The 12,516-nt window shown below is 44.1% G+C and overlaps 1 protein-coding gene across 9 annotated transcripts in view; it reads right to left on the minus strand.

Moving 5' to 3' along the window:
* The window catches only part of ankib1a (ankyrin repeat and IBR domain containing 1a), a 154,670-nt gene that overhangs the window by 52,102 nt on the left and 90,052 nt on the right, over window positions 1–12,516 (minus strand). For all 9 annotated transcript variants that reach the window (XM_070881307.1, XM_070881308.1, XM_070881301.1 and 6 more), the window contains one exon: window positions 170–314. In XM_070881307.1, the coding sequence (XP_070737408.1) occupies window positions 170–314 (145 nt within the window). The remainder of the gene's footprint in view (window positions 1–169; window positions 315–12,516) is intronic.

The raw sequence follows: 12,516 nt of genomic DNA on the forward strand, positions 1-12,516 counted from the left end.
ACTTTTTCCATAATGATTTGCTCAATCTAATATTTTTTCACAAACTTCTTTTCTGGCTGATCACATCTCAAGTGAACAGGGCTAGTGCCCTAAAATTTTAAAATATACACAAAATGTAACCAAGAGCATGCATTAAGTAGTTAAGATCACTTTCAATGTTGTTACTTACCTTAATGTCAAACTGCAAATAGCGTTTGTCCATTTCTCTGGAAACTAAGTTTTCTATGATATCTACAGGAACGAGCTGAAAGCAGTCAAAGGCTGGGCAGATTATATTGTGGGCTTCTCCCTCTTGAATCTTGATATTCAAAAACCTACAGAAAGCATGAACAATAACTGTAAATATTGGGGAAGTCGACAATGCTTTCATATTTAACCACTCAAAAGTGCAATCAAGCAAAAACCTGATTTTCCGCTGACCGTAAAATCCGGGCAAAGAATAGCGCAGCCGTACATCGCACTTACAATGGGGCTTTGCACTGGAACTTGCAGTGATTAGAAATCCATTTCAGTCCTGCTGGCCTCTTACACTGTTCCAACAAAGCTCAAGGAACAGCGCCTCATCTTTCAATTAGGCACTTCACAGCCTTCTAGACTCATCAAGTTCAACAATTCAGACCATAACCTTCGACCCTATTTTAAAAAACTAGTTTTTCTCTTTTTTTCAGTTTTTTTACTCTCTCTCATGGCAGCTGTTGATGATTCTGCCATTTCCACTTGCACCCTATCTAGACTCATCTTTTGTTTTTTTTAAAACTTGCTCCATTACGATCTCCTTTTGCCTTGCAATATCATCTCTTTTGTCTCTTGATCTCTTCTGCCTTCCTCCCCATCACAGACCTTCCCTTTTGTTCTTTCCTCCCCTCCATTTTCCCTGCCCCTACATTTGCTTAAAAACTTGTTACATCTTTAACTTTTTCAAGTTCAGACGATCTGAAATATTAACTGTTTCTCTCTCCACAGATGCTGCCTGACCTGCTGAGTATTTCCAGCATTTCTGTTTTTATTTCAAATTTCCAGTATCTGCAGTATTTTGCTTTTATATATCTCCCTAACCAATCAGATTAAAGAATTCTTAACAAGGTGCACAGAGTCTGAGCCAGGAAATTTAAAGTTTGATTTCTGTACATGCTAAATCATGTACAGAAAGTGAAATAGGAAGGGAAAGAAAGAGGGGATTGAGAGAGAGAGAGAGAGAGAGAGAGAGAGAGAGAGAGAGAGCGCGCGCGAGCGAGAGAGAGAGAGAGAGATAAAAGCTATCATGTGCGAGGCACTGAGACTTCCTGTTTCTGCAGTTCTCAACCCGACTGCTGGGAGGAACCACATAGAAGGAAGGGATTTCTAGATAAGAATGTAAGTTTCTATACATATGGAAGGTGTCATTTTTAACTAAAGCATTAAAGTTAACACCCTTCGAATTACACTTCATAATAGCAGTTAATGACACTTAGAAGATCAATTGCCTAAAATGTAACTGGCAATGTTTATCCAACATGAGCAATAAAAATTCAAAGTTCAGTCAAAGTGAAGATTTAAATGTAATCCTCAGGCTGGGAACTTTGTGCTCTAAAGTTAAAGCAAAGAGAGTTTAACAATAGGGAATTATCTAAGTTTATAAAATTCATACAGCTACATCTTTGATAAAGCAAGGATTTTCTTTGGAATATCCACAAAAGAAATCAAAATGGTTTGTGACTAAGACTTATGTACACTTTGGGTCTTTAAACACATTAAAGCTTTGTAACTTTCCAATTTGTTTCTAGATTGAGAAAATGGATACAACGAACTCAAAGAAATTAAAAATCTAATCCATGACAGAGAATTAATGCAATGACTTCTCTTCCCACCACTGCACTATCACCTCAGGCGTCCCTTAAAGATCCATACTTGTCTTCTTGCTTTTCCTCATCTAAATGCTGTCCCATGGCAATAAAATCCACAGATAAGGGATCAACTACTACATTTACACTGTTACACCCAGCTCTACTTCCCCCATCAAGTCTTTGGACCTTGCCACTGTGCTGTCAGTTTGTTTGTCTGATATTCAATATTAGAAGTTTCAGCTCTAAATATGGGAAAGACTGAAACCATCATCTTTGGACACTGATACATAGAACATAGAAAATAGATGCAGGAGTAGGCCATTCGGCCCCTCGAGCCTGCACCATCATTCAATAAGATCATGGCTGATCACTCCATCAGTACCCCTTTCCTGCTTTCTCTCCATACCCCGCGATCCCCTTAGCCGTAAGGGCCATATCTAACTCCCTCTTGAATATATCCAATGAACTGGCAACAACAACTCTCTGCGGTAGGGAATTCCACAGGTTAACAACTCTCTGCGTGAAGAAGTTTCTTCTCATCAGTCCTAAATGGCCTACCCCTTATCCTTAGACTATGTCCCCTGGTTCTGGACTTCCCCAACATCGGGAGCATTCTTCCTGCATCTAACCTGTCCAGTCCCATCAGAATCTTACATGTTTCTATGAGATCCCCTCTCATCCTTCTAAACTCCAGTGTATAAAGGCCCAGTCAATCCAGTCTCCTCTCATATGACAGTCCAGCCATCCCGGGAATCAGTCTGGTGAACCTTCGCTGCACTCCCTCAATAGCAAGAACGTCGTTCCTCAGATTAGGAGACCAAAACTGAACACAATATTCCAGGTGAGCCCTCACCAAGGCCCTGTACAACTGCAGTAAGACCTCCCTGCTCCTATACTCAAATCCCCTTGCTATGAAGGCCAACATACCATTTGCCTTCTTCACCGCCTGCTGTACCTGCATTCCATCCTTCAATGACTGATGAACCATGACACCCAGGTCTCGTTGCACCTCCCCTTTTCCTAATCTGCTGCCATGCAGATAATATTCTGTCTTCGTGTTTTTGCCCCTAAAGTGGATAATCTCACATTTATCCACATTATACTGCATCTGCCATGCATTTGCTCACTCACCTAACCTGTCCAAGTCATCCTGCAGCCTCTTAGCGTCCTCCTCACAGCTCACACCGCCACCCAGTTTAGTGTCATCTGCAAACTTGGAGATATTACACTCCATTCCTTCATCCAAATCATTCATATATATTGTAAAGAGCTGGGGTCCCAGCACTGAGCCCTGCGGCATCCCAGTAGTCACCGCCTGCCATTCTGAAAAGGACCCATTTATCCCGACTCTCTACTTCCTGTCTGCCAACCAGTTCTCTATCCACGTCAATACATTACCCCCAATACCATCAATCTCTTGTGTGGAACCTTGTCAAAAGCCTTTTGAAAGTCCAAATACACCACATCCACTGGTTCTCCCTTGTCCACTCTACTAGTTACATCCTCAAAAAATTCCAGAAGATTTGTCAAGCACGATTTCCCTTTCATAAATCCATGCTGACTTGGACCGATCCTGTCACTGCTTTCCAAATGCTATTTCATCTTTAATAATTGATTCCAACATTTTCTCCACTACTGATGTCAGGCTAAACGGTCTATAATTACCCGTTTTCTCTCTTCCTCCTTTTTAAAAAAAGTGGTGTTACATTAGCTACCCTCCAGTCCATAGGAACTGATCCAGAGTCAATAGACTATTGGAAAATGATGACGAATGCATCCATTATTTCTATGGCCACTTCCTTAAGTACTCTGGGATGCAGACTATCAGGCCCCGGGGATTTATCGGCCTTCAATTCCATCAATTTCCCTAACACAATTTCCTGCCAAATAAGGATATCCTGCAGTTCCTCCTTCTCACTAGACCCTCGGTCCCCTAGTATTTCCGGAAGGTTATTTGTGTCTTCCTTCGTGAAGACAGAACCAAAGTATTTGTTCAACTGGTCTGCCATTTCTTTGTTTCCCATTAATAAATTCACCTGAATCTGACTGCAAGGGACCTACGTTTGTCTTCACTAATCTTTTTCCCTTCACATATCTATAGAAGCTTTTGCAGTCAGTTTTTATGTTCCCGGCAAGCTTCCTCTCACACTCTATTTTCCCCCTCCTAATTAAACCCTTTGTCCTCCTCTGCTGAATTCTAAATTTCTCCCAGTCCTCAGGTTTGCTGCTTTTTCTGGCCAATTTATATGCCTCTTCCTTGGATTTAATACTATCCTTAATTTCCCTTGTTAGCCACGGTTGAGCCACCTTCCCAGTTTTATTTTTACTCCAGACAGGATGTATAATTGTTGAAGTTCATCCATGTGATCTTAAAATGTTTGCCATTGCCTATCCACCGTCAACCCTTTAAGTATCATTTGCCAGTCTATTCTAGACAATTCACGCCTCATACCATCGAAGTTATCTTTCCTTAACTTCAGGACCCTAGTCTCTGAATTAACTGTCACTCTCCATCTTAATAAAGACTTCTCCCATATTATGGTCACTCTTCACCAAGGGGCCTCGCACAACAAGATTGCTAATTAGTCCTTTCTCATTACACATCACCCAGTCTAGGATGGCCAGTTCTCTAGTTGGTTCCTCGACATATTGGTCTGGAAAACCATCCCTAATACACTCCTGGAAATCCTCCTCCACCGTAGTGCTACCAGTTTGGTAAGCCCAATCTATATGTAGATTAAAGTCGCCCATGATAACTGCTGTACCATTATTGTACGCGTCCCTAATTTCTTGTTTGATGTTGTTCGCAACCTCACTACTACTGTTTGGTGGTCTGTACACAACTCCCACTAGCGTTTTCTGCCTTTGGTATTCCGCAGCTCCACCCATACAGATTCCACATCATCCAAGCTAATGTCCTTCCTTACTATTGCATTAATTTCCTCTTTAACCAGCAACGCTACCCCACCTCATTTTCCTTTCTGTCTATCCTTCCTGAATGTTGAATACCCCTGGGTGTTGAGTTCCCAGCCTTGGTCACCCTGGAGCCATGTCTCCGTGATGCCAATTGTATCATATTCATTCATTGCTGCCTGTGTAGTTCATTCGTCCACCTTATTCCGAATACTCCTCACACTGAGGCACAGAGCTTTCAGGCTTGTCTTTTTAACACATTTTGCCCTTTTGGAATTTTGCTGTAATGTGGCCCTTTTTGATTTTTGCCTTGGGTTTCTCTGCCCTCCACTTTTACTTTTCTTTTTTCTATCTTTTGCTTCTGCCCCCATTCTACTTCCCTCTGTCTCCCTGCATAGGTTCCCATTCCCCTGGCGTACAAATTTTGTGCCATCGTCAGATGCCATCTCCTTCTCCAATCAATTTCTCAAAATAAAGCAGAGACTGTTTGCAACCTCAACATCCTGTTTGACTTTCAAGGTGAGTTTCTGAGCCCCATAGCCTTTCCATCACAAAGGCTGTCTGCTTCCGGCTTTGTTGAAGCACTTTCCTCTAACCCTACCTCAGCCTATCCGCTGCTGAAAGAATCATATGTCTGGGTCACCTCCAGACACAGCTATTCTAGTGCTCCCCTGGCCGGCCTCCAATCTTCCACTCTCCATAAACTGTCGAGGTCAATTTCAGTATTAAGTGATCTCATTCAAAATTCTGCTGCTTGCATCCTATCCCACATCAAGTCCCGCTCATCCATCAGGAGTCCTTGCTGATTTACATGCGCTCCCAATTCATCTATGTCTCAAACTTAAAACTTTTATCCTTTTCTTTAAATAGCTCCACGCAGCCCTCCCTAGCTCTGTAATCTTCTCTTGTCCTAGAACCCTCCCTAAAGTCTTCAGTGATCTGATTCAAACCCATTGAACATAAGAAATAGGAGCAGGCCATTTGGCCCCTCGAGCCTGCTCCGCCATTCAATAGCATGACTGATCTGATCATGGACTCAGCTCCACTTCCCTGTCTGCTCCCCATAACGCTTTACTCCCTTATCGCTCAAAAATCTGTCTCTCTCCACCTTAAATATATTCAATGACCCAGCCTCCACAGTTCTCTGGGGCAGAGAATTCCATAGATTTACAACCCTGAGAGAAGACATTTCCTCTCATCTCAGTTTTAAATGGGTGGCCCCTTATTCGAAGACTATGTCCCCTAGTTTTATTTCCCCTATGCATCCTATCCTCTCTGCATCCACCTTTATCTTATCCCCGCCGTTATCTTATATGTTTCGATAAGATCACCTATCATTCTTCTGAAATCTAATGTGTATAGACCCAACCTACTCAACCTCTCCTCAAATCATCTCGGAATCAACCTAGTGAACCTTCTCTGAACAGCTTCCAATGCAAGTATATCCTTCCTTAAATACAGAGACCAAAACTGTACGCAGTACTCCAGGTGTGGCCTCACCAATACCCTGTATAGTTGTAGCAGGGCTTCTCTGCTTTTATACTCTATTCCCCCTTGCAATAAAAGGACAACATTCCATTTACCTTCCTGATTACTTGCTGTACCTGCATAGTAACTTTTTCTGTTTCATGCACAAGGACCCCCAGGTCTCTCTGTACTGCAGCACTTGCAATTTTTCTCCATTTAAATTATAATTTGCTTTTCTATTTTCTTTGCCTCATCACTGACTTTTATGCCTTCAGCTGATTAGGTTCCACTCTCTGAAATTACTTTCTCAAACTCATCTGCCTCTCTACCTCCCTCTCTTCCTTTAGGACCTCTATAAAGTCCATCTTGTGGATCAGAATTTTTAGTCACCCATCCTAATCGATCCTTCTTTGGCTCGGCATCAATTTTTCCACACCTCTGAAGTGCCTTGGTTCTTCCAGATTAATTGAATCACTGGACAGAGAATGAATCTTAAAGACAGCTAATAACTGATTCAATTGCAGATTTTCTAATTTTAACTTAATTTATAATTATGGTATATATTATTTAATTTTGTTTAATTATACTTAATCTTATTATACTGATTTTACTATTGTATACTCCTTATTGTATTATTTACAATGTAATTTGAATTTTGTTTTTAGTTGAAGGCTTTATGAAAACAGTAAGTTGCTGTTGCTGATATTTGTCATGTACACAGTCATGCTCGATCCACTGAACATGTCAAATTTTCTGAATTTGTACAAGTAACAAAAGAACTTGACTTCTATGACAAATAAATTCTCAACCACATTACGACAAGTAAATTCTCAACCATATGAGGAGAGAGGCGGGAGTCGAGAGAGACAGCGGCCTATAAAAGGCTCAGCAGTCCGGGGAGAGTCGAGAGAGGCGGGAGTCGAGAGAGGCAGCGGCCTATAAAAGGCTCAGCAGTCCGGGGAGCGTCGAGAGAGGCGGGAGTCGAGAGAGACAGCAGCCTATAAAAGGCTCAGCAGTCCGGGGAGCGTCGAGAGAGGCGGGAGTCGAGAGAGACAGCGGCCTATAAAAGGCTCAGCAGTCCGGGGAGCGTCGAGAGAGGCGGGAGTCGAGAGAGGCAGCGGCCTATAAACGGCTCAGCAGTCCGGGGAGCGTCGAGAGAGGCGGGAGTCGAGAGAGACAGCGGCCTATAAAAGGCTCAGCAGTCCGGGGAGAGTCGAGAGTCGAGAGAGGCAGCGGCCTATAAAAGGCTCAGCAGTCCGGGGAGCGTCGAGAGAGGCGGGAGTCGAGAGAGACAGCGGCCTATAAAAGGCTCCGCAGTCCGGGGAGCGTCAAGAGAGGCGGGAGTCGAGAGAGACGTACCGGTGCAGCTCCAGCTGAGAGAGAAGGCAAAAAAGAAGTAGAAAGAAATCAAAAGGTGACGTCACAGCCAACGTGGTAAGTGATTGGCTGCTGATTGGTGAGTAGTTTTTCTTTTTCTTTATTAGTAACTTTTAACATTGTTGTCGCCAATTTAAGTGTATCTAAGGGTTAAGTCATGGCAGGACAGCTCGGTCACGTGATATGCTCCTCCTGTACCATGTGGGAACTCGGGAACATTTCCGGTGTCCCTGACGACTACGTGTGCGGGAAGTGTATCCGCCTCCAGCTCCTGACGGTCCGCGTTGCGGAGTTGGAGCTGAGGGTGGATTCACTCTGGAGCATCCACGATGCTGAGAACGACGTGAGTAGCACGTGTAGCGAGTTGGTCTTACCGCAGGAGAAGGGTCCACAGCCAGCGAGGGAATGGAAGACCAGCAGGAAGAGCAGTGCAAGGAAGGTAGTGCAGGGGTCCCCTGCGGTCATCCCCCTGCAAAACAGATACACCGCTTTGGGTACTGCTGAGGGGGATGACTCATCAGGGGAGGGCAGCAGCAGCCAAGTTCATGGCACCGTGGCTGGCTCTGCTGCACAGGAGGGCAGGAAAAAGATTGGGAGCGCGATAGTGATAGGGGATTCAATGGTGAGGGGAATAGATAGGCGTTTCTGCGGTCGCAACCGAGACTCCAGGATGGTATGTTGCCTCCCTGGTGCAAGGGTCAAGGATGTCTCGGAGCGGGTGCAGGACATTCTGAAATGGGAGGGAGAACAGCCAGTTGTCGTGGTGCACATTGGTACCAACGACATAGGTAAAAAAAGGGATGAGGTCCTACGAAATGAATTTAAGGAGCTAGGAGCTAAATTAAAAAGTAGGACCTCAAAAGTAGTAATCTCGGGATTGCTACCAGTGCCACGTGCTAGTCAGAGTAGGAATCGCAGGATAGCTCAGATGAATACGTGGCTTGAGCAATGGTGCAGCAGGGAGGGATTCAAATTCCTGGGGCATTGGAACCGGTTCTGGGGGAGGTGGGACCAGTACAAACCGGACGGTCTGCACCTGGGCAGGACCGGAACCAATGTCCTCGGGGGAGTGTTTGCTAGTGCTGTTGGGGAGGAGTTAAACTAATATGGCAGGGGGATGGGAACCAATGCAGGGAGATAGAGGGCAACAAAAAGGAGGCAAAAGCAAAAGACAGAAAGGAGACGAGGAAAAGTGGAGGGCAGAGAAACCCAAGGCAAAGAACAAAAAGGGCTATTGTACAGCAAAATTCTAAAAGGACAGAGGGTGTTAAAAAAACAAGCCTGAAGGCTTTGTGTCTTAATGCAAGGAGTATCCGTAATAAGGTGGATGAATTAACTGTGCAAATAGATGTTAACAAATATGATGTGATTGGGATTACGGAGACGTGGCTCCAGGATGATCAGAGCTGGGAACTCAACATCCAGGGGTATTCAACATTCAGGAAGGATAGAATAAAAGGAAAAGGAGGTGGGGTAGCATTGCTGGTTAAGGAGGAGATTAAGGCAATAGTTAGGAAGGACATTAGCTTGGATGATGTGGAATCTATATGGGTAGAGCTGCAGAACACCAAAGGGCAAAAAACATTAGTGGGAGTTGTGTACAGACCTCCAAACAGTAGTAGGGATGCTGGGGAGGGCATCAAACAGGAAATTAGGGATATGTGCAATAAAGGTGCAGCAGTTATAATGGGTGACTTTAATATGCACATAGATTGGGCTAACCAAACTGGAAGCAATACGGTGGAGGAGGATTTCCTGGAGTGCATAAGGGATGGTTTTTTAGACCAATATGTCGAGGAACCAACTAGGGGGGAGCCATCTTAGACTGGGTGTTATGTAATGAGAGAGGATTAATTAGCAATCTCGTTGTGCGAGGCCCCTTGGGGAAGAGTGACCATAATATGGTGGAATTCTGCATTGGGATGGAGAATGAAACAGTTAATTCAGAGACCATGGTCCAGAACTTAAAGGCGGCTAACTATGAAGGTATGAGGCGTGAATTGGCTGGGATGGATTGGCGAATGATACTTAAGGGGTTGACTGTGGATGGGAAATGGCAGACATTTAGAGACCGCATGGATGAACTACAACAATTGTACATTCCTGTCTGGCATAAAAATAAAAAAGGGAAGGTGGCTCAACCGTGGCTATCAAGGGAAATCAGGGATAGTATTAAAGCCAAGGAAGTGGCATACAAATTGGCCAGAAATAGCAGCAAACCCGGGGACTGGGAGAAATTTAGAACTCAGCAGAGGAGGACAAAGGGTTTGATTAGGGCAGGGAAAATGGAGTATGAGAAGAAGCTTGCAGGGAACATTAAGACGGATTGCAAAAGTTTCTATAGATATGTAAAGAGAAAAAGGTTAGTAAAGACAAACGTAGGTCCCCTGCAGTCAGAATCAGGGGAAGTCATAACGGGGAACAAGGAAATGGCGGACCAATTGAACAAGTACTTTGGTTCGGTATTCACGAAGGAGGACACAAACAACCTTCCGGTTATAAAAGGGGTCGGGGGGTCTAGTAAGGAGGAGGAACTGAGAGAAATCCTTATTAGTCGGGAAATTGTGTTGGGGAAATTGATGGGATTGAAGGCCGATAAATCCCCAGGGCCTGATGGACTGCATCCCAGAGTACTTAAGGAGGTGGCCTTGGAAATAGCGGATGCATTGACAGTCATTTTCCAACATTCCATTGACTCTGGATCAGTTCCTATGGAGTGGAGGGTAGCCAATGTAACCCCACTTTTTAAAAAAGGAGGGAGATATAACAGGGAATTATAGACCGGTCAGCCTGACATCGGTAGTGGGTAAAATGATGGAATCAATTATTAAGGATGTCATAGCAGTGCATTTGGAAAGAGGTGACATGATAGGTCCAAGTCAGCATGGATTTGTGAAAGGGAAATCATGCTTGACAAATCTTCTGGAATTTTTTGAGGATGTTTCCAGTAGAGTGGACAAGGGAGAACCAGTTGATGTGGTATATTTGGACTTTCAGAAGGCTTTCGACAAGGTCCCACACAAGAGATTAATGTGCAAAGTTAAAGCACATGGGATTGGGGGTAGTGTGCTGACGTGGATTGAGAACTGGTTGTCAGACAGAAGCAAAGAGTAGGAGTAAATGGGGACTTTTCAGAATGGCAGGCAGTGACTAGTGGGGTACCGCAAGGTTCTGTGCTGGGGCCCCAGCTGTTTACATTGTACATTAATGATTTAGACGAGGGGATTAAATGTAGTATCTCCAAATTTGCGGATGACACTAAGTTGGGTGGCAGTGTGAGCTGCGAGGAGGATGCTATGAGGCTGCAGAGTGACTTGGATAGGTTAGGTGAGTGGGCAAATGCATGGCAGATGAAGTATAATGTGGATAAATGTGAGGTTATCCACTTTGGTGGTAAAAACAGAGAGAGACTAACTATTATCTGAATGATGACAGATTAGGAAAAGGGGAGGTGCAACGAGACCTGGGTGTCATGGTACATCAGTCATTGAAGGTTGGCATGCAGGTACAGCAGGCGGTTAAGAAAGCAAATGGCATGTTGGCCTTCATAGCAAGGGGATTTGAGTACAGGGGCAGGGAGGTGTTGCTACAGTTGTACAGGGCATTGGTGAGGCCACACCTGGAGTATTGTGTACAGTTTTGGTCTCCTAACCTGAGGAAGGACATTCTTGCTATTGAGGGAGTGCAGCGAAGGTTCACCAGACTGATTCCCGGGATGGCGGGACTGATCTATCAAGAAAGACTGGAACGACTGGGCTTGTATTCACTGGAGTTCAGAAGAATGAGAGGGGACCTCATAGAAACATTTAAAATTCTGACGGGGTTAGACAGGTTAGATGCAGGAAGCATGTTCCCAATGTTGGGGAAGTCCAGAACCAGAGGTCACAGTCTAAGGATAAGGGGTAAGCCATTTAGGACCGAGATGCGGAGGAACTTCTTCACCCAGAGAGTGGTGAACCTGTGGAATTCTATACCACAGAAAGTAGTTGAGGCCAATTCACTAAATATATTCAAAAAGGAGTTAGATGAGGTCCTTACTACTAGGGGGATCAAGGGGTATGGCGAGAAAGCAGGAATGGGGTACTGAAGTTGAATGTTCAGCCATGAACTTATTGAATGGCGGTGCAGGCTAGAAGGGCCGAATGGCCTACTCCTGCACCTATTTTCTATGTTTCTATGTTTCTATATTACAACGGTGGACTGCAATAATTTGAGAAAATTTGCATCAACATGCACAAGTGATCTCTCCATGCTGACACTATGGTTGCTCTAATTCAGTTCAAATGCCAGGCAGTATTAAGCAACCAACTTGACATAGGCACTGAATCTTTACCTGCCCCTCCCCCAACAGAAAACCAACAAACATTCTGCCATTTTTATAGCAATCAACTTCTCATGCTTTACTGTCGAGATCAATTTCTGTATCAACTGACGACATCCGGTTTAGTTTAGTTTTAATTCATGAGGAAAAATATAAAACTCTTAAGGATACAGCAGCTTCCGTCAAGAATATGATTGATCAGCTGTGGGCATCATTCCTCCTTCACAGAATTACTGAAGTAGCACTTTAGACGTTGGACAATCACTAAGTCCCGTTCACCCATCATCCTTGACTCCTGGTTAAGCAACGCCTCAATTTTAAAATTCTCATCCTTGTTTTCAAATCCCTCTGTGGCCTCACCCCTCACTATCTGTAATCGCCTTCAGCTTGACAACCTTTCATAAGAACATAAGAAATAGGAACAGGAGTACGCCATACAGCCTTTTGCGCCTGCTCTGCCATTCAATAAGATCATGGCTGATCTGATCATGGGCTCAGCTCCACCTCCCTGCCCCTTATCGTTTAAGAAATTGTCTATTTCTATCTTAAATTTATTCAATGTCCCAGCTTCCACAGCTCTCTGAGGCAGTGAATTCCACAGATTAACAACCCTAA

Source organism: Pristiophorus japonicus, chromosome 5, assembly GCF_044704955.1.
Source record: "Pristiophorus japonicus isolate sPriJap1 chromosome 5, sPriJap1.hap1, whole genome shotgun sequence".
Classification (NCBI taxonomy): Eukaryota; Metazoa; Chordata; class Chondrichthyes; family Pristiophoridae; genus Pristiophorus; species Pristiophorus japonicus.